The 21,799-nt window shown below is 34.5% G+C and overlaps 1 protein-coding gene across 2 annotated transcripts in view; it reads left to right on the forward strand.

The window, feature by feature from the left end:
• DENND1B (DENN domain containing 1B) overlaps positions 1-21,799 on the forward strand; it is a 159,011-nt gene that overhangs the window by 89,889 nt on the left and 47,323 nt on the right. For both annotated transcript variants that reach the window (XM_040565506.1, XM_040565507.1), the window contains 3 exons: positions 6,423-6,523; positions 11,529-11,574; positions 13,106-13,207. In XM_040565506.1, the coding sequence (XP_040421440.1) occupies positions 6,423-6,523; positions 11,529-11,574; positions 13,106-13,207 (249 nt within the window). The remainder of the gene's footprint in view (positions 1-6,422; positions 6,524-11,528; positions 11,575-13,105; positions 13,208-21,799) is intronic.

Below are 21,799 nucleotides of genomic sequence, written 5' to 3' on the forward strand. Positions count from 1 at the left end.
CTTTTCTTTTCCCTTCCAAACTAATGCACAAGAATGATGCCATAATGCTGCTTTGTGAATGAAGAATTGCAAGAAAAGAATGAAATTGATTGCATATGAAGTGCTGTCAAATTCGTGAACAATGCTTTTCTTTCTCTTCCCTTTCCTTCCTCCAGAATAAGGATAAAAAAGAAGTGAATTAATATTGAAACAAAACCAAAAACCAGGATACATGCAGTTTTTTAAATGAATGTTTCTTTTCCATATTTTGTTTTCACAATGGGTAAAGTTAAAATTTTCATCTGTGGGCTGGAAATACATTTCCCTTTACCTCTCTCCCTTATGTGATTAAGGAGCACTGGGGGCTTCATCTTGCCAACAGGAAGAAAATGCATTATGGCTCATTTAAGGTCTTCCCTTTTTTCTTCTTAGAGGTTATGGGGATGGCAGATGGGCAACTGTTAGCCAGGAGCTAAATTAAAATAATGCATGAGAAATGCCTTTGGTTCTCATGGCTTGGATAGTATATTCTGGTCTCTTTTGTTGCTAATTTTTTTTTAAATCGGTGACTTCTGTCCTCTTTCCAAGGACAGCAGAATAGATGAAGCTGATGATTTAGTCCAACTATTTATTCTTTAAAGCTGGAAAGGGATTTATGCTCTGTTATAAATCAAAATGGCCAAAGCAAGGGCTCCCTTCCCACTATTAATGTCCAGCAGTCTTCACCTACCCGTTCAAGAAATGGATGAGAAAATGAGTTTTAGCAGATGTTAAGTATCTGTTACAGGTTTGGGGCCTGATTTTATTCTTGACCAAACAAGAAGTTTGGAGTCCCCTGTGACAAAGCTGATAATCTTAGGAGTTGTAATAAGGTAGAGGAGAGGCTTCCTTTCAGCTCTATGACCATTCCTCTCTCAGTGGTTTCACAGTAATTCTCATACGCTGGGAGTACTGAGGTAGCAGCAGTAAGAGCTGGGCCAGGCTGATGGTAGCTACTGGAATAGGGATGGTGACCCTCTACAATTTATTGCTACAGGTACTGCTAAGTAGATGAGTTAATTAAACAGTATCTTCGGCATCTTTCAACATATGTGTGGTCAAGACAGTGGGAGGCAAGCAGTTCTTTAGCCCAATGGTTCTGTGAGGGAGGAGGGAAGGAGCATACCAGTACCCATTTCTGGACGTGGTGTTGACAGAGATTGACGGTGTTTGAGGGATTTTCAGGAAATGGTTTTATCGCAGTAATTCTTCAGTTACTTACAGTAGATTTTGAAGGGCTGTATGGTATCACAGGTTAATTTTACTTTAGCGTTTTGTCTAACTTCTGTTGCCATTTTTGGCTTTCAGACAAGATTCTGCTAATCAGATTCTGTGTTTCTAGCTTTTGCATTGTGGCGTGTGCAAATCTTGTCACCTGTGCTCTGCTTCTCTTTCTACCTTTGGTTACAGAAACTGCTTCAAATAAAATGATTTTAATAGATAGAAAGTAAGCACCAAGCAAAAGAAAATATCTTAAGCGAGATACTGAATAATTGTTTTCATGTTACTCATTGAAATTTTTTAAATAATAGGTATCAAGTAAACATAATAAGTGAGTCTGCAGAAAATCTTTCTGTTCTGGACATGTTGTAGGGCTTTTAGCAAAAAAGAAAAAAGGACCACTCATTTTAAAATCTACGGCAGAAAGGTTCATTGCTAAATTGAATATTGAATATTGTGTGCAGCAGATACACGCATTAGAATTATTACAGCTACGTGAGAGAGGAGAAGCTGCAGTCTCCATGTTTCCAGGAGCAGATAAACCTGCTTTAGTTCAAGGCTTGAACTAACTGTTCAGACTATTCCTGTTCAGCACAGTGTAGATTTGGAACAACAGTTGTTCCTGAGCGGCTGCTTACTGCCATAAGGTGGAAAGGAGCTCCTTGTGCATCGTTTCAGTCTTGCTGCAAGTTCATAGTAATCAATTTACTTTAACTCAGTAATGAATTTTGCAAACAGACTTTGTAACGTGTTCTTCTGCTGTTTGGAGAGACAGTATTATCTGCCGGCACATAGTTCTCACATGTTTTTTACAGGAGAGAAAGATAAAATTATTGTGCTGGAATCGCTGCAGAGCTCCGGATAAAACACCGCATGCTTTTCTTGCAGGGTGATGAAAGCTTATATGGTTATGCTGACTAGAGTGTCTTAGCAGAATAGATCAGAAACAAGCTGAAACTTTGTTGTACTCAATGTTAGTAAATTCATTAACTAGTAGAATGGGAAAGATTTTTGTGTGTGTGTGTCCTATCAAAAGACAGGGTTTTAAAATTAAATTTGTATTTTTTATTAGAAGATGTGTTGAACACTAAGAAGTTTTGTTAAAAGTTGTTTCTAAGCTAGTTGAGATCCATTGACTTGAGTTTATGTAATTTAAAATCCTTTTGTTTCAGCCAATTTTTAAAAACCCCTTATTTCAACCAATTTTTAAAGCCTTACTTATATTAAATAAAAGTTTCAATCTAGAAGAAATTGTTTGAAATGAAGAAAAAGTCTAAAAAAGTGAAAAATATTGGAAATATTAAAAAATCTGTTCAATGTTGACAAATGGGTTTCAAGAGACAAAAGCTTTATTTAAAAATTGCCAGTCCATTTTATTATGGTTTAAAACACAACATTGCTAGGTGTTTTCTTTCCAGTGCAGTGGACTGTAGAAGTATATCTCAAAATCAGTCGCTGCATACTCAAGCTGTGTAGTGAGCTATCAACTATGCAGTAACTAGCCCATGCAGAAATGTGCATGCATTCTTAAAAAATTAAGATTTTTTAACAAACCGCAGAGTTCAGCAGTGCTATGTTTCTGCATATACATAAAAATTTAGCAAATTGTGTTGGAGAGGTGTTTTCACTTTGTATATACAAGCTTATCTGATCTCCAGTAGTAGCTGGCAAAATAGGTAAGGTTGTACACAGCCTTGAAAATGACCTTATTATTTAGGATAACAGCTATTTGTCTTCAAAAAGAGATTTTTCTAATCTATGCCATTTCTCTTAAAAATGTGCTTAAAGGTGGATTGTCAACACACAGGCTCCAGACAAATGCCTTTTTCTCTAAGTAGCATAAAGATCTCACCAGTCATACTTCTCACCACTTGGTCAAGCAACAGATGCTCATTTCTGCACCTTGGAGCTTGTGCTGCGCTGTCTGCCTTTCCCTCTCCTCCTCCAGCTTCCCGCAGGGTGCCTGCTCATGCGCTTGCTGGCTCTGCTCCCAAGTGCAGCTGCTGTTAGACATCCCCTCCCCAAATCTGGTGGTCGCCTTTATAGACCCCTGAGGGCCCATGCAAGCAGTCGGGCTCTACCTGCTCCTGCGTGCTTTTCAGTTCACTTAAACTGGCTACTTAGGACTTGCAGCATTATTCAGAGATTTTTAGTATTCCCCATTTTCTTCTATTTATAAATGCAAGTATGACAATTAAAAAGTACGTTATTTAAATAGCTAATGCCTTTGAGAAATGCAGCCACTGTTGAAACACTAAAAAACACAAAAAGAAAATTTACCAGAAAGTGTGAAATATTTTTATACGAAATCTACAATTATCATATGAGTATTTGCTTAAAGACAGAGTTGGCATGGTATTAAAAATGTCGCACAGTTTGAAGAGTAGCAGTATTCATTAGCTGCTTGTGTTACAAGCTGTATACACCAGGAAACTATAAAACATATTAATGTCAAATTAAAATGTTTGGAAACCTACCACAGTAGTGTAGATGGAAATATTTGATGATTAAGTAATCAAATCTTTACCTTTCCTGCTAGAAATGCTAAGATTTAATACTTTTTTTTTTTAATGTTAAATAAATGCCAATCCGAATGCCATACCAAAATACAGATTCTAAAACAACAGTTAAGAAAACTTCAAATGTTTTTAATGGAATTATCTGCTTCCTCTGTTAAAGCGAGAGCTAAAATATAACGTGGACATATGCATAAGAGAGAAAAATATTTCTTTATGCAAAAAGTATTGTCATGTTAATTCATAATTTATGAATGCCTATTAAGAGGAGGAGGAGGATATATACATTGAGGGATCTCCCATATAACTCTGTGCTCAGCTTTATGGCAGTCTGTGATTGAAATACATGCTAATTTTTGTATTGGTGTGGTTTGAAATTTATATACTATAAAGAGCAGTATGTGGATGCAGTAATTTCGCGGAATGGATATGGAATTACAAAAAGACCAAAAACCATAATATTGAGCTTGATTTGTGCTATCAGTTGTAAGAGCTAAACTACAGAGAGAGAGGATATGGAAATAAAACTCATAAATCCCACTGTGTAGAAGAGGGGTAAGTATTCATTTATTTCATCCCCCAAATCAATTAATTCTTAGTAACGAAACACTATTAAAATAGCCTTTTTTTGTTAAGTCTAAACTGAGAGTAATTGCAGCTGTTCGACGTAAAGCTAGGAAAGAAAATGTTAAGCTGAAATGAGCAGTTTAAGTACAGAATTATGATATCCTTGGCTTTTTGTAGCAGAGCTGTCAGGCTCGGGCAGCGTGCTGGTCAATAGTGACATTCTGCGTGTCAGTGAGCAGCCTCTCCTGATGCCTTAACCTGCAGTTCACACATTGCTGAAGCTCCAACTGTCGAACATTCAGGTCCCCTGGTACTACTGCAGCTTCCAGGCTCTCCTGACTGGCTCATGTTTCATTCTTTGGCAATTTGCCCTAATGATATCCCTCAGGAGCTTTCAGACCCTCTTTTCCATATTTAATCGTGTTATATTAATCTGAGTGCTGAGCAAACTATGCCGCACAAATTGTAATTGTCTGTGATTTTTGTTGTGGTGCTCTTATAATTATTTTTTTCCTTTTTAGTGTAAAAATATATATATATGAAATTACAGCATAATTTTTATTTACAAGGCAGCCTGGGTGTGAAAGCTTTAACTGCTGATCTGTTCCACCAACAGGGATTTTTTTTTCTGTAAAATCCATAATATTTTAGCACTTGCTGTATGGATAGGATTTACATTTTATTTTTAGCTCTTCATTTTGCTGCAATAAAAGTACACGTCCAATAAAGAGCGGTAATAATCAAGTTAACCTCAGATAGTAATTTAGTTGTGATATAAAGCATTAGGACAGACTTGTCTTCTTCCATAAGTTTGGAGTCTTCTGCATGGGGCATTCCCTATGTGTGTATTGCTATTCTCAGACTTCATTAGGTGATGGTGGTAAGTAAAGCAGAAGGACAATATAGCATCAATAGCACAAATTGTTCCCTGGTTATAACCTATTGTGCCCTGAAGAGATTGTGTTAAGCCTTCTGGTTGGGTTTCTTAAATGCTGTTTTGAGCACACTTCTCTTCCCAATAGGTCTAAGTGGTGGTGTTTTTTTTTTTTTTTTTTTTTTTTTTTGTGGTGGTGTGTTTTATTTGCTTGTTTTTTATTTGTTATTTATTTTTGCGAGATTTCTAGTGTTTTATGTGCTGGATATAGGCTATCTCATTTTGAACACGGGTCTTGATATTTTCTCATTCCATGGACTCTGTGGCTGCTTAGTAACATAAACAAAATTGAGCAACTTCTAGCAGTAACATAGTGTTTGAGAGATCAAATCTGAATTCTCTATGTATTGCAAACTATTTTGTTCGCTTAAGAAGTGAACAAGAGCTAGTTACTAATCAGTTCCGTAGTAGTGCTTTTTCATTTTGTGTTATTATTTATTTATTTGAAAACAAACTAGCCATATCCACATGTCCATTTTAAGTGGCGAGCAGATTATAACACTTTTTTTCTTGGTTAAGGAGTCTTCATTTTCTGGTGATGTTAGTGCCAGAGTTGCCAGTTTCTGTTTTGGGGAACTTAGAAGAGGGGATGGGCAATTTTGGATACTTCTAATAAAGTTGTTTTGCTGTCACAGGGAATATTCACTTTAGATTTTTTTTAAAGGTGGTTTGGAAATAAAGATAGTGACAGAAATAGAATTTAATCCTACTCCTGAGTTGAGTGCACTTGTGCGACTTCGTGCAAGACCAAATCAAATCCATTCGTTCCGAACAGTGGAAATGTGGGTCCCTTCCCCTGCCCTTCCTGCTCAGCAGAGCTGGTGCTGCAGGGGCACACTCAAGTTCTGCGTGTTTGTGACAATACCTGGGCTTGTTGGCCGTGATAAATATCAACAAGTGCATGCTTATTTTCTTCTTCAGAAGAGCTGAGCAGGGCTGACTTTTAATTGACTTGTCCGTCTGACTTTTTGCAGACGTTGTACTTGTATGCATATATCATTTTTTTTCATAGATGCATTTAAGTAATTAAAAGTAATTCAAATGCTATAGTAGGCAGTTTGGGGATGTTAAGGTTCTTACATGTCTAAAAGTTAATTTAAGGTTTTGTATTTTTATTTTTCATATTACTTTTGTTGCCAATTCCGTGTGTGCATTTTTGTTTTTAGTTAACTGCTTGTGTTCATGCGTCAGCTGCATTGTTGTATCCAATGTATTGGCAACACATTTACATCCCAGTGCTTCCTCCACATCTTCTGGACTACTGCTGGTAAGATAACTAACCTGTTATCCTCACTTCTGAGATTTGTACCTGTCTTATAGTTCTAAGTAACTCACGAAAACAGAAGCTACCGATCTGACTGAATGTGCAGGATCCGGTTTATGAAAGCACTTAAGTCAATGCTTAAATGATTACGTGAACATAGGTATTTCAGCATGCCTTTATATTGTTTTTGAATTGGTACCTTGAATTACAGTGCTGATTACTATCAACAGAGCATTTAGAATCCTGTTTGTACAAACTGGTCATGTTTTATTGCCATGTTCAGTAATTTAAATGCAAGTGTCTTACAGTTTTCATTTATTTGATGTTTACTTTAAATTGAGGTAGATGATTCTGGTACAAGCATTCAGAAAATCAAATTGCTTAAAATCTCCTTTTGGTAATTCCAATTTTTTTTATTGTAAGAACTCTTCTCTCAAATACTTCTCCTGATGTGTTGCTGTTCACATGACGGGCTTAATGTTTTTGGTAAATTTTTAAATTGGAAAAGAAATGGTCACTTTTTGAGTCACTTCTGGTCCTTCAAGGAATGCTGTTTCCTTTGTGATGGTCGTTACGTGTTATACCAGGCTAGTTTGAGGAAATTTTCTGTTCCAAATGCCTGGGTTTTAAGATTTCAAGCTAAGAAAAGATTTACTTTCTTCTGCTCATAATAGTGCCAGAGATACCAAATTAGCTTCCGTTAAGGAACTAATACAGGAGTATCTGTCCCTGGAGGCTTTCTCTTCAAATAGACCCTATGGATCTGTGATGGAAAAATGAACCATTTAAAACATTTTTACAGATCAAGACTTATTATATATAGTATATATGTAATAGATGTCGTATGTCTTCATCTAGGATAGTTCCTATGCTTCATCTGTATATTATTTATTGTCTTCAAAAATACCCCTTCTCCCTTTGCTTTCAACAGTAGCGAAGCCTTTCATCTTTAATGATAGTTTTCTTCTGGAGAAACTCTGTCCTACTTGTTTTTCCTCCTAGCTTTGATAAAATGCACCAAGATGGGGATATAGCTTGGATATATTTGTTTAGTTTTCGTATTACTTGAAGTTACTGCCAGAAGCTTTTTATTTTCTTTAGTATCACCCATAAATGCGGTTCTCAGAAGGTAGATCAACACCTTTATTCAAGCTGTACCCTGCAGAGTGCATTCTGAATACTAGAAGATTTTTTTATTTCCCCTCCTAAGCACACATAATGTTTTCAGAAATAATAATGTTAGATGCTGTACACAGCTCCTTCTGATGATGATAATACTTGAGATTCTAGGTCATTATGGCATGACCTGAGAATATTCTTTACTCATTAAAAAGAAGCATGGAGTTTCTTAAACTTGTGAAACTCATTTATATCCCTTTTTCTCTTCTACTGTATTACAATAGAAGGGGGAAGAAAGTTTCCTTTATTTAGAGATGTTCAAATGGAGACATAAAAGTTCACAAAAGGAAATGCACAATTAATGAATTTACCACAGTAACTATAATTCAGACTTTTTTTTACCAAAGTTGTCTGTGTTTGTTTCTCTGTCTGATCATGTTGGTTTGAATGGTTCTTTTGTGAGATAGATTGGAATAGTGTAATAAAAGCATACAATTCTTACCTTTCCTCATGTTTTGATACATTAACAATGAGTAAACGTTTTCCAGTTAGGTATATAATATGTCAAGTTAGAAAAGGTTGATGAATTTACAGGATCAAAGTGTATGTTAGACCAGACTTCGTGTGTAGTCCAAGAGGATCTTCCAAATTCAAAATGAACGAAATAATTTTCTAAATGTTTTTATATATTTTAATTTTTCATGTATTATTTTGACAGAGTAAAGTTATTTTATTAAATGCCTTTTCTTTTTTTCTTTTTAATGGAATCTATTTTCATGTTTAGAAACTACATTGTCATTGTTTAACTTAAAAATTGTTGGGATATTTCCCGTTTACTCTCAGTTGAAATAATACATTCTGAATTAGTTAAATAGTTAAATAAATACCAAATTGATAATTCTTTAATGTTAGTCATTCTAAGGGAGTATGGATATTTTTAAATAAAGATAAAATGTGTTTAAATTTACTGCTTAAGTACAGATCCTGTTCCTGCAAATTATTTTGCTTGTTAATAATCAAATGTTTTGTGAGAAATCCACTTTTTGTTAATGACTTTAACTATAAATCTTTAACATTTGATAAAGATAAATGATACAATTCAATGGGGTTTAGAAATTCATAAATGGGGGTGCATTTTCTGGGCTTGAAAATAAGCAAAATACAATATTGAGCAAAACACCTCTATCTGTATTAAAAAATCATTTAAATTCTTCCAATGTGCTTTGTAACCAAAAAGGATCTTGTGGTTCTATCAGGTAACATTATGTACAGACAAGTTTTAGACAACAGAACAAATACTCTTTAAGTAATCCAAACCCACCAGCACTGAGCACTAGTGTGGACCGTAGTGCCATCAGGATTTGCAAGGTTATGAATACGTGCAAGGTCCTGTTTTTTGAACATACTGTGTTTTGACTTCAGAGGATTTTTTCCTTCACATAACTTACCTTGGCCTTAAGTTCTGCTATGAGAACTCCAATGTGAAAATTGGAACAACCATATAAAAAAGAAGATAGCAATTCCTTTTTCTGAAGGACAGAAAAATATTAGACAGTGAAAGGACTGCTCATTTTAGCTCTAGTAGTAGAGAACACAGAGAAATAAGTTTCCTACAATGTATTCTTGAACAGCAGTTTCTCAAAAATACATTTTTCTGAATATTTTTTTAAGAATTGATTTCTTCTGCACATTTCAGCAAGCAAAGAGATTGTTGCATTCATCCCATTAGGTGGCTTGCTTTCAAGGAAACTTTTACAGAAATTAAGTTTGAGCATTCATATAGTAATTATATTTGAATAAAATCAATTTTTGTAAAGGAAAAAGCTAATTTCATCAAATTTCAGCGTAATTTCTTGGCAAACTAAGTCACTGATATGCGTGTATGACAGTTTTGTCTGTAGATGGTAAAGCATCTGTTCTGCTGCTGCTCTGTTAAGAATATAATGCAATTAGAAAATTCAAGTTACGATTGTAGCATGCCTTTTTATGTGATTTGGTCTCTCCTGAATTGGGATATATGCAAGCCTGTTTTCATGAGAATAGGACAATTATTTTCCAATTAACTTGCACGTTTTGCATAACATAGTAATTATTTTAGGAAATTATGCTGTGGATTAATAACATTTTTGGTAATAACATGCATAAGCAAGAGAAAAACTATATAGCAGCTCCCAGTAGTATCACAGTAAGCAATTTTATGTATGTTTTACAAACCTCAGTTGTTAGGGCTTCAGAGTTCAGCAGTAATAAAATTCATTGTTTGCTGAAAATTATCAAATTGACTTTCCATACCTGCAGTTTTTATTTCATGCATTTTCAAGATGTTTATCTAATTAGCTTTGTACATTCATTCTGTAAATATTTTAAAATTGGAATGATGTAGCTGTTGCTTTGTTCTACGGAATAGAGCTACACACTACCCTTTTTAATGACAGATTTATTAATGGAACAAATCATCAGCTATTACAAGTCAGTACAGGCCTGGTGAAGCTGCTAGAGCACTGTGCATAAAATACGTAGGTGATATAGCACTTCTTTTCACCATAGTTTCTCCAGTTCATGTTACTTGTAACACTGAGATATTCTGATGTGATGAACAAGAGGAGGATCTGTTTTGCTCAATATTCAGCGGAAGAATCCTCTCTTACATGTCAGCCACAGTTATTCAGATTTGTTTGCTTATACATACTCCCTAGGGTTAGACATTCTTGAAATTATAGAGTGTTTTCAGGCTAATTCCTCGCTGCATATAATGGAGGGACACCCCCTTGTTTTTAGACCGCAAAGGTATAAGGCCCTAGCCTAGCTGAAGTGGTCATGAGGTACTGAAATTTTTCAACACTGGGCTAAGAACGAGACATGAGAAGATGTAGGGGTCTCCATTTTCCCTTTGTGAACGTCTACACCCCATGCCTTGAAGCCTTAAGCCATGAGAGTTTGCAGTCTCAACAAACCTTTGATTTTTGGTAACGTAAACATAATGACAACCTGTTTTGATCTGTCAGTTGTTTTTCTTTTTTTTGTTTTGTTTTAATCAGTACTCTCCTGTGGGACATTGCTAATGTAAGCAAATGGATAATCCATAGTGAGTGTAATTTTTTTCTAAAAATGCCTGCAGTCATAGGCAGGTGAGAATTGCTACTTTCCTGCATGGAGTTGGGACTGCACTGGTAAGGCCCCAGGAACTGGCCCAGCAAAGCCTCTCCCTGTGCCTCAGGAAGTCAATCTCGAAGCAGTCAGTGCCTCATTAAGGCTCAGAGATGTAGTCAAATAGATGCAATGTGAGCTGATGTGTGTAACTGTTCATATAAGCGATCTTGCCTTTGATTTAGTTTTTAGGCCTTACTTTTATTTAGTTTTTCTCTCTGCTCCCTTAGTATTTCATTTCCCGCTGAGTTGCTTGAACCAGTCTGTCCATCGCTCAATTCTCTGGAGGGAATACTTTTAGTAATCTCACAGCACCAAATAATGTGATGATGATTCTTGGATGCTTTTTTCCTTCCAACACTGGATAGTGAATATATTCTTTATCAGTTTAGTGGAAGAAAGAGAAGATTGTAGAAAACCATGGTAAATTAGCCTGACTAGTTCACTTTCCTGCTTGCATACTGCAGGAGGTCTCTTTCCAGAGTCTGTGTGGATAATTGTTTTATTTTGAGAATATGATGCCTTGTCTTATTCAAATTGGAAATGAGAAATTTATTACACAGTAAAAAAGATATTTTCTTTCAGCTAGTAATAATTTCAAGAGCACCTGTGTATACATTTAATACAAGCTTACACAGTGGATGTTAACTAGACACTGTACAAGCCAAGATTTTAAATATGTTTTGGTTTACAAATAGTTGTAGTTAATAGATAATTTGATCGTTTTGTCTTTTTTCTTCAGTGCACCAATGCCTTATCTAATTGGCGTCCACTTAAGTTTAATAGAGGTAAGTTTAATATATACTTCTGAGTACTGATAAGCATGAAGTGTTTGTGCTATAATTGATAATTTTAATGGAAATGCTACAGAAAAAAATCCCTGTTTTTTACAATCAAAATTGCAAAAGTTAAGTTTCATATGCTTTAAGAAATAAAATTGTCTCTCTTTGAAATGATACTTTTGAAGTGTTTTATAGAGACATACAAGCTCTACCTCATGATTTATTTCTATGTCTATTTAATAGCTCAATGATAGGATTTTTTGTGCCTTTCTTAGTGGTACAACAACATATCAGATTTTTCCTATAATAGTAATAAAAACTTCTTCTGGGGCCATCATCATTCGGATTTCCTAGCTAACTTGTATTCCTGTTCCTCTGAAAATTTGAGTCTAACATTAATCCCATAACATTCATAACTATTCATTTAGAAAACAGTAATTTTTGTCAAAAAACAAGAGGTAGCCTTTCCAGATCTAAACATACAACAAAATAATAAATCCCACCTGAGTGCTAAGTAGTAGTAGGGTCATAAAATAAATAAATAAATAAATTGCTTTGTCTCTTTCCATAACCATTTAATGACACGGTTAGGCCTACATGTGTAGTCTGATTATAATACAGAAGAGAGAATTCATTCAGGAGCTATGTTTCATACTTCTGCTAAAGCAACTTCTGAGGATGAATTCCCGTTTGCTAAACCAGTGAAGTAGGTTCTCCCCCAGACTGAGCCCCTAGCACTTTTGTGTTTCCAAAAAAGAGCCTTCTATCATGTATACCTCTTAACTAGGCATAACCTTCTGTTCTCTCAAACCTAGTTCTTATGTTCTATATACATTGATTGTAATATCTTGACTAGGATCCTTTTCTATGTTCTGTCAGAAAATAACAAACCTGAAAAGAATTCAATGATTTTATTTTCAGATTATTCTTTCTGAAATTATTTTCTGGACCATAATACTGTGTTTTACTGTAGGACCATATAGAAAAGAGTTTTCTTTTTTTTTTTTTTTCTTTTTTCCCTGAAAGGAAAAAATGGTGTAGTTCTTACCTGCTAGTCCATTGGTGAAAGATTGTTTCATCCATTCTTCTTTAATACTAGTAGACATCACATACGTGTAACTTGGATAAATCTGCAAATAATTACTTACTTTGCTCTGCTTTTAATCTGATTATATGATTAATATCCTCTGATTTTCACAAATAGGAAAGAATAAAATGTTCTTATAAAATATATATATATACACAGTATACTTAACTGTTTTACGTAATTCTTGGTTTTCAATAATTAATTTCTTGAACCTGCATGTATTTCAGAGGTTATTAATATAACCTTAGTGTTTGATGAAAAGGAAGTGTTTTTAAAATCTATTTTGACTCTTCTGTCTAATTCAGATCCTACAAGTAAAGCTCAAAATCTTGCCTTTGCTATTATTATCCTTTGTAAAATCAAGATTTTTAATCTAGCCATTGTAATAAAAAGGAGGATTCAGGAGAATGCCATAGTAAAATGCTTTTCCACTATTTTTTCCTTCTACAGAGAGTAAAAAATAGATCGCTGGAGGATGTGGTTTTGCTAAATGTTGACACAAACACTCTAGAAAATCCTTTTAATGACCTGAACAACCTACCTGGTGAAGTGGTGAGTCTTACAGATATATATATGTATTTTTTCCTTCTTAAATGGATGCTTGGATTACTGGTAGCTATTTTTGCCTGTTTTTGCTAACTGCTGTAAAAAGAATAAGGGGGTAAAAAGCAGCAACTATAGACCCCTACATTTGAGATTTTACATTTCTGACAGTTGAGGAGATGTTGAATGGAATATCATATTCCTTATTGTAAAAGTAGGATCATAATTATAAAGCTAGCTGCATTCATTAGGCATAGCTGCTTTAAACGCAAGAGTCTCTTCATCTCATCTTAATCATTATATTACAAAGTAGGCATTTCTGTCTGCCTAGTGGCATGTCTTGCAAAAGAACGAGAGAGTTTTTGAAGGCAAAAAGAAGAAGGGGGCCAATTATCGGCTTCTGCTTCCCTGCCACCTGCCAGCGCTTTCCTTTTAATTAATGATCTGATGGCACTGGTCAATATAATAAGAAATGCTTGTACAGTTGGGGTCAGAAAATTCAGGCTTTGATCTTCTTCAACTTTCTGAAACATTTATTTGTTTTCTCTAAATTATTTCAGTTTTATTTTAATCTCTTCTATCCTGCTGAGGGCTGCGTGAATGAAAACCTATACTGTTTGTCATTTGCTTTGGCAGAGCAAAGACTGCTTACTTAGAATTCTATTTGTAAATTAAACTGCAAACCCAGTTTGTCATAAAAGACATCTGATCCTTTTGAAATGACGAAAACTGTCTTTTGTCTGTAAAGGATGATAAATTAAGTGCCAGTTCTTTCTGGACTTTGATCTTGCAGAGGGTCCCCCCCTCCTTTTTTTTTTTTCCTATTGCCTATAGGGGAACATGTTCTGTATATCATTTTAAATAGTCGTAAAATTCACTTACCTTGGTTTTCCCAATAGAGCTCTAAAAGAATATCGGTGTGAAATCACTGTTTTGATTATTTAGCTATAGATGCTCAAGCTATCACAAATTGTCAGGACAAATAATTTTATATCAAAATGTGAAATCAGAGCTACATTTTCTGAAATTGTGAATCATTAAAACAATCTGTCTTAATCAAAGTGAGGCATTGGACTGAAATACTATGTCTTTTGTATTGATAATTTGTATGTATGTGGAACAACAGAAATCAAACTCTTGATGATTATATTAATATCAGTCCTCTTTGATTATAATAGTTTTAATACCTAGATATTTTTTTATAGATTGTCTGGTCAGTCTTCCTCTTGATTCATTATCAACTGTAGTTCAGAAATGTGAAAGAAATTGACTTTGATTATATAAAAAATATTCTGCTGTTATGTGATTTTACACTGATCTATGAAAAAGTATATACACGTACAATAATTCTGAGTGCACTCTGTTGTACAGCTGAAGTAAATAATAACTGAAGTAAAAAAAAATAGTTATTTTCTGGTGTGTTCTTAATTTTAACTGACTTTGCATTCAGTGTAAAAGGTTGAGGTTATAATGTCACGGAGGTACGTACCTCTTGTCAAATAATAGCTAGATGTAGAATTGAGAATTAGGCATCATCTTCTGTAACATACTAGAGTTGTAGCTGGAGGTCCTTCGAACAATAAAAAAAAAAAAAAAGGATGTTTGTGCAATGAGGGGGACCTCATGTATTTTACAGCTGCATGTCAAAATGATCTCTAAATGAATAGGCTAGCATGAAAAAATAGGGGCGACAGTTCTTCATAATTTTAGGAGTATGTTTTTCCCCATGATGTGTAGATGTTACTATTATTAATGTTAAGGAAAGTTATCTAAGAGTGTGGATTATACAGTAGACTTAAAATATTTCGTTCCATATCTAATATTGAACAAAACAGAACAACTGTGCTTTATGCAAAATATACTTGCAGAACTTGTTTTAGGATTTTACAGTGAAGCTTTTAATTTAAATAGACCCATCTCTTTCTCTACTTATAAAAGAATTAAAAAAAAAAAAAAGGAAAACACATAATATTATAGTTGGAAAACCTAGAAACAAAGACAGTGTCTGGGTTTTGGCTCATAAAATGACAGCACGCTTGTCCTTCTGCATTCAGCAGGGACAATGCAACTGCTAACATCTGGGTTAAAATGTATAAGATGTAAGGCTGTAGAATCAAAATGGTAAGTTAAACTTAAAGCATTAGAGCAGATGTCAGATGCTTACATACGTGAAATATTTTAGCTTATATAAATAAGACTTGTAAGCATACGTACAAAGGTGGTAAAACTTCTGATGAAAAAATGTAATAAGCAGGAGTACCAATGAAGGGTGTTAAAATAGGATGAAGAACTGAAAATATAAAAGAAGCTCTCATCCCTTTGAAAAATTGATTCCAGATAGATTAACAGCCTAACAAAAGAAATGCAATATTTTTCAAAGACTTCTCTAAAACTGTTTCTTCTGTCTGAAGGAAACTGAGTAAATTCTTTCCTTGGTCAGTATGCCTGATGACGTCCTCACTGCATAGGTATTTAACAGTTTACCCATGTATAAGTAATGTGTCTATGAAAATGTTCCCATTGTGAATTTTTTCAAGATAAATTCAAGATTGAAAAACATTACTATATAGCATTATCTAATAAACTGCGTAATAAATTAACTGAGATTTAAAGGCATTTTTAAATCATTCACTTAAGTATTTAAATTATAGTTACAGGCTAGATGACTTTCTATGCATGTGAACTCTATTATTCTGTCAGACTGACCAGTGGTCTTGACGGTGCAAAGGTCAGTGGTCACAGTTGTCCTGAATTACCAGTCCTTTTTTCATGTGGACCCTCTGCTGCGTTGCATGCTGTAATCTTCTTAATGGCTTCATTCCAATATTCACACATAATATTTTAGATTTATTGACTGTTAGAAATACTACCATGCCAGTAGCAGTTCCGCTACTCCTAAGGTATTTAAAATTGGAAAAATAAATCAGTGCAAGACTTTCAGGAATCCTTTGTTTTCTTAGAGGGGGGAAAAACCTTCTTTTCCCCTCTCTTCTGACAAGAACACTTGTTTTTAAATTTAATCATTTCACTGTGAATTTGTCTATTATTTTTTAATTAAAAAAATGAAAATAAGTAGCTGCTTCTGTGGGAGTAAATTTCCTAACGCAATAATACATAGATCACCACTTTAATAGAGTAAGGCAGTAGAAAAAGAACATTTGTGATGTATATAAATTAGTGTAGACTATAGATGCTTACGCAATTATAAACCTTGGGCCTGATTCTGCAATACCTGCTTGCAATTACCTCTGACAAAAAGATTAGTCCTTTTCTCAATTTGAACACTTTCAGAAAAATCTTGGAGAATTGAGGTTATCACAATTATCACATTTAGCAACCAAATCTTACTCAATTCACAATAGACTTTAAGCAGAAGTTTTATAAATATGATCTTCAGAAAACAATGGGCTTTATAGCATGTTAGCATCACTGTGTTTGTTAAATGTTAACTGTGAAATCTACAGAGCTGTTGAAAGATGCATAGCCTTTATAGCATGTTGTACATATACACTGATACAGGACAGAATTCAAAGATTTCTTTTTTTGAGTTTTTCTTTTGAGATTCCAAAAGTCACAGTATTTTAACAACACAAATTGGGCGATGAACATCACTGTTTTGAAGGTAGCATTTGAGAAATGGGCTGTAATTCATGTTGAAAATTAACCAGCTACTTTACAAAATAATTATTGAGATTTTTTTTGTAATTTTTTTTTTTTACAATACCGTTAATCATTGCATTTTCAGAAATAACTAGCAGCATGTAACATTGCAACTAAAAAATTTTTTGGCAAAAATTAAATACCATAATTTAGTTAGTTTTTCCATTAGAAGATACCCAAAATATTACTAATATATTTTAGAAACTCAAAGCAGGCAGCAATGTTTGCAATGTTATGAAACAGCTGTTTATGCTGAATCTCAAACGAGTTGTTTGAGATTCTGTTGAACCTAGATATAATTTTAGAAACTAGACCATCAGATTGAAAAATGCAACTAGTTTTGAAAACATTTGCATTTAGGTAGATAATGAGTATTTTTGATTAGATGCTGGAGGGCTAGCTGAGATGCCTAAATCCTGTGTGTATAGATAATATCAAGTATGTAGAAGCTCTTTCATTAACAACATCGATTTAAATCAACTCAGATTCCATTTTATTGTACGGTCTTGTTTTGTTTCTCTTCTCTGCCACTTATTACTTTTTGCTATTGAGAGTGTGCTTTTACTTTTACAGTGACCTGATCTGATGGGGAACACTGGAAAATAATGTAAAGCATAATAACTGTCACTGATATGGGAGAAATACTTGGGTATATCTTTTTCAGAGATCCAATAGTTTTTGGGAATCACAGTGCATGGTTCTGCATTCCTTAGGGCACAAATCTTTTGAATGTTTCTGTTCAGGCTTAAATTTATACGTGTGCTTAAGCTTTTGCAGGAAGAAAGGCTTTGATTAATAGTTATATCATTTTATGAATTTGGTTTTTTAACTTTTGTGGGTCCTTCCATTATTCTACTCACATGAATATTGAAGAGGTATTAGTCATGTCTTGTTTCTGATCGGGTAATTGTATTTTGGAAACTTGAAAAGGATATAGGGTGACTATTTTAAAAAATTATGCTTCTTTTTTCAATGCCCAATACAATATGTTTTGACATTTTTCAGATACTTTGTATGTATGAAAGCAAACCCACATGCAAACCACATGACTTCCTAAATCTCCGAAAGACTATTCTATTGATTTAGTCCTTCCCAAAGCTCTGATTGCTCTTCATTGGTAGTGTTTAACAGTCCTATGAAGTCACCTTCCTACGACAAGCAGTTGCTAGGAGAAGACAAGAACACTTTGCTCCTAGTGTCAATTAATAATACCATTTCTGAAACAGATCATTAGTGCCTCACAGGAAAAAAGAAAAAAAAAAAAAAAGCGTTCTAATCCCTGTTGTTTGTTTGTTTCTAGTTCTGTATTTTTAAACTTTTCAAAAGGCTATTTCTGCTTAAGTCACAGAAAAAAAGGGAGAAAAAGAGTCAGGCATTCCTAATCATAAATAGGTAGATGGATTAAAACACATATAAGGAAAATACTGTGGTAAGGATGCCATTTGGGTGTTTTTTGGCTTCATGTCAGTACTGTGTATTTTCTTTGAAATTTTAAGAACGATTTATTCTGCCACCGTGGCATCACGTAAAGGGGGCTTACTCTCCCTTGACTTTAGGTTTGAAGTGATCATAATCCTGCTATGCACCAGGTCCTCATAAGTAGTTCAAAGCACCCATTCTCATATCTGTCCCTACTGTGTTGGCTGCAGTAACTGCTTATCACTCTGGTTAAAGTGTGGAGGATTTGCAGGCAGCCTACCCAGACGGGCAGCTTGGCTTTGCTGTCGCTCGGTGGTTTGCTGAGCATGTCCACGTTTGCTGACTTCAGGTTGAAGGAACCCGGGTGGGCAGGCAGGCAGCAAGGGTGCTTCAGCAGGGGCTCCAGCTCTGGTGACTGGGAAATCAAGGCTGGAGAAACTTTTTGAACTCCAGAACAATCTTCCTGAGGCTAGAACTCACTCCAGGATAGCAGCCTGGGATTGCAGCTCCTGACTGGGTAGCGTTCCTGCACATTTGTGCTGGAATCTCCTGCCTTCAAGCTGACAGTCCACTGGGATGTTCTTAATGTTGTTGAAATAATAATGTACCAGTACTGCAGTAAACTGGGAGATTTTTTTTTTTGTTTCTGTTGTTCTTTTTAATATATATTTGTCTAAAGCATCCTGATATTGATTTATGTTAGGGTATATAGGGCCTGAGAGAACTGAAAAAATCAGAAAATCCTTTTCCCTTGTTTTGTCCTGTAATTCCCCTGCTCTACATCTTCTTTTTCGCTGTTCCCTCTTACCTTCTGTTATCTGTCATAATTGCCCCAAACTTTCAGTGCCCAGCATAACATCTTTTTTCTTTCAATTAAAATATATCCACTTCTGCTCTTTGGTCTTTACTAGTTACGTGCATCGTGCCCCTACCTCCCAGAATGACACAGGGAGGAGTATTCAATCAACTCTTTATCCATCCGTAAGGAAAGACACTAAATATTGATTATCCTAGAAACAACTGATTGCAGCCAAGTTGTGATCCTCCTTTCTGTTTTATTTTTGCTATTTCCATTAATACCAATCCATCAGAAGCTTCTCCACCGACATTGTGTCACCAAACAGCAGTATGAAGCCTACTCCCTGTTTACATTTGTATGTATAGGTAGAGCCTATGCTGGGGTTAGAAGAATTGTCTAAATGTCAATTTACAGGGAGATTTGATTTTATCACTGTTGAAACAGAAACTGAAACTCAGTTGTAACATGTTGCTGTAAAATTATTTCAGGTGAAGAGGACATTTGTTCCTCTTTTGTTTGGGTGTCCCTGTAGCTGAATGATAAGAAAGGTCATGTGTTTCCACTTCATTGTGGGACTGTATGAGGAAGCAATTATTTTTCACTTAATTTGAAAACAGTCCTAAAAAATACTGATACTCAGCCTCTGACCAACACAACATATAAGCCCATGATTACCTTAGATCTAGAACACTACCACTACGAGTATGAAGTCGCTCAAATTCAAGATAGGTATCCAGATTCTTTTAGAAGTATTTCTCAAACTCTTTATCATTTGATCATGTCACACCATTCGACATATGTCTTCGGGGAAATATATGACCTGGTAGCTGAAAGGATTTTCAAATACATTTTGCAAGTTAAATTTCAGAGTTCTAATTGTTATTACATTTTTGAACAGATAGCATTGAACAATTTTTCTGCTTTAAAGAAAAAACAAAACAAACGATCCCTTTGTTTAAAAAAGCTACTGAATTCTAAAAATCACTTCACAGAAATTATTTAATGTAAATATACCAGTTATATTTTCTCATAGAGTATGCACGAGATTTTGTTTGTTTGTTTTTTATGAAACAAACTCCTACTGTAAGATTATGAGTATAAAAATTGTCTTTTTTTCACATCATTAAATACCAGATATAATGTAGAAGAGTGTAGATTTGCAAGAAAGTAGAGGGAAAAGGAAATTCTTTCATGTTTAAGCTGCTTTGTTCATCATGACAGAGACAACTTTCTAAGGCTGAGAATTCATTTTTTGACCTCATGTTTCTGTTTTTCTTTTAGTGAAACTGAGCTAATACTGATGGGCAGATTTCCCTTATGCAAAGTGTATTCCCCCATTTATTGCCCTTAAAATTAAATAAACCTGATTTTTAACAACCTTAAAATAATCATACAGTACAGAACAAAGAAAATAAAATAACATGCATTTGTTTTTTCAACCTTGAACTCCTTAACTGCTTTTTGTGCTCAGAATTATACTTTTTTTTTCTTTTTTCTTTTGAGGTATAAGGGAAAAACGTAAATGAGCCTTGGTGTATGCTATCCATGGGCTAAACGAATCAGGCTCTAAACTTTTATCTAGATCTATGGAGCTTGGATATAAATTGAAAAGATCACAGCTGTGGGGAAAAGACCTATACTGTAAAGGCCTTTCTGCATAGATTATGAACATCATAACTCAATAATTTTTTTTTTCAAAACTATAGTTATAATTGGACCCAAAGGGGGTCTCTCTCTTTGATCAGATCACAGTAACTGTGACTTTACACTGGAAAATGTCACTACTGTGAAGGTTTATCACCTGTAGAGCTGGTCTTTTCTCTGATGCCATGTTCAGTTCTCATTAGCATTATTCAAAGTTTAGTTGTTAATTAGGTTGACACTTCAATTACAATCATCATCTACAAGAACAGTCATGACTGCTTGCATAAAGAAACAAAAAGATATTCATTCTTGCATACATTTCTAAAAGAGTGAAAGCTGTTTTGCTCGTAGTTTGTGCTTATAATGTTCTGTTTAAAGAGTAACTCTAAATGGTACTTCGTATAGTATTTAATGACAAAAATATTGCTTTCATGGTTATATTACAATACAAAGGGAGGTAGAAACTTGTACTCAACATAATTGGAGCTGGCTTATTTCTCCAGATATCCCTCATGATGGTAATTAGTTGAATAAAACTATAACTGGGTGTAATTCCACATATCTTTAAATAAAATACTCTGATAATTCCAGAATTATAAGATCTTTCTCCAGAATCTCCGAGTAACAGCCATCTATGCCAAGAAAAAGGAAAATAGAGACCTCCTTCCAAAACAATGTCAAGCACTAAAATAAGAATAGCTTTTTTAATTTTTTGTTTTAACTATAGGTGCTTAATCAGAACGTTGTTCTCCTTTTTTTTTTTTCCCCTTTCATGTGTTTTATCTTCAAGGACAATTCTAACAATAATGTACCACTGAATTTACACAAACTTTTCTCAACTGTTTGGCAGCGGTAGCAGCTGCTCCCATGGTGCTTGAGAAATCATGTAAGGTAGTAATTTGATATTTAAAAAGAAAAATCCCTAAAAATGAATCATAAGTTAGCATTAGGAATACTTAAAAATAAGCTTTCTTAATATAAATAAAAAATATCCAACTGTCTTCATTCAAAATGAGAAGGTAAATTTTATGATCAGAGAGAGACCTGCAGAAAAGTGGCTCACATGCAGTTTACTGTAA

Source organism: Cygnus olor, chromosome 8, assembly GCF_009769625.2.
Source record: "Cygnus olor isolate bCygOlo1 chromosome 8, bCygOlo1.pri.v2, whole genome shotgun sequence".
NCBI classification, from domain to species: Eukaryota; Metazoa; Chordata; class Aves; order Anseriformes; family Anatidae; genus Cygnus; species Cygnus olor.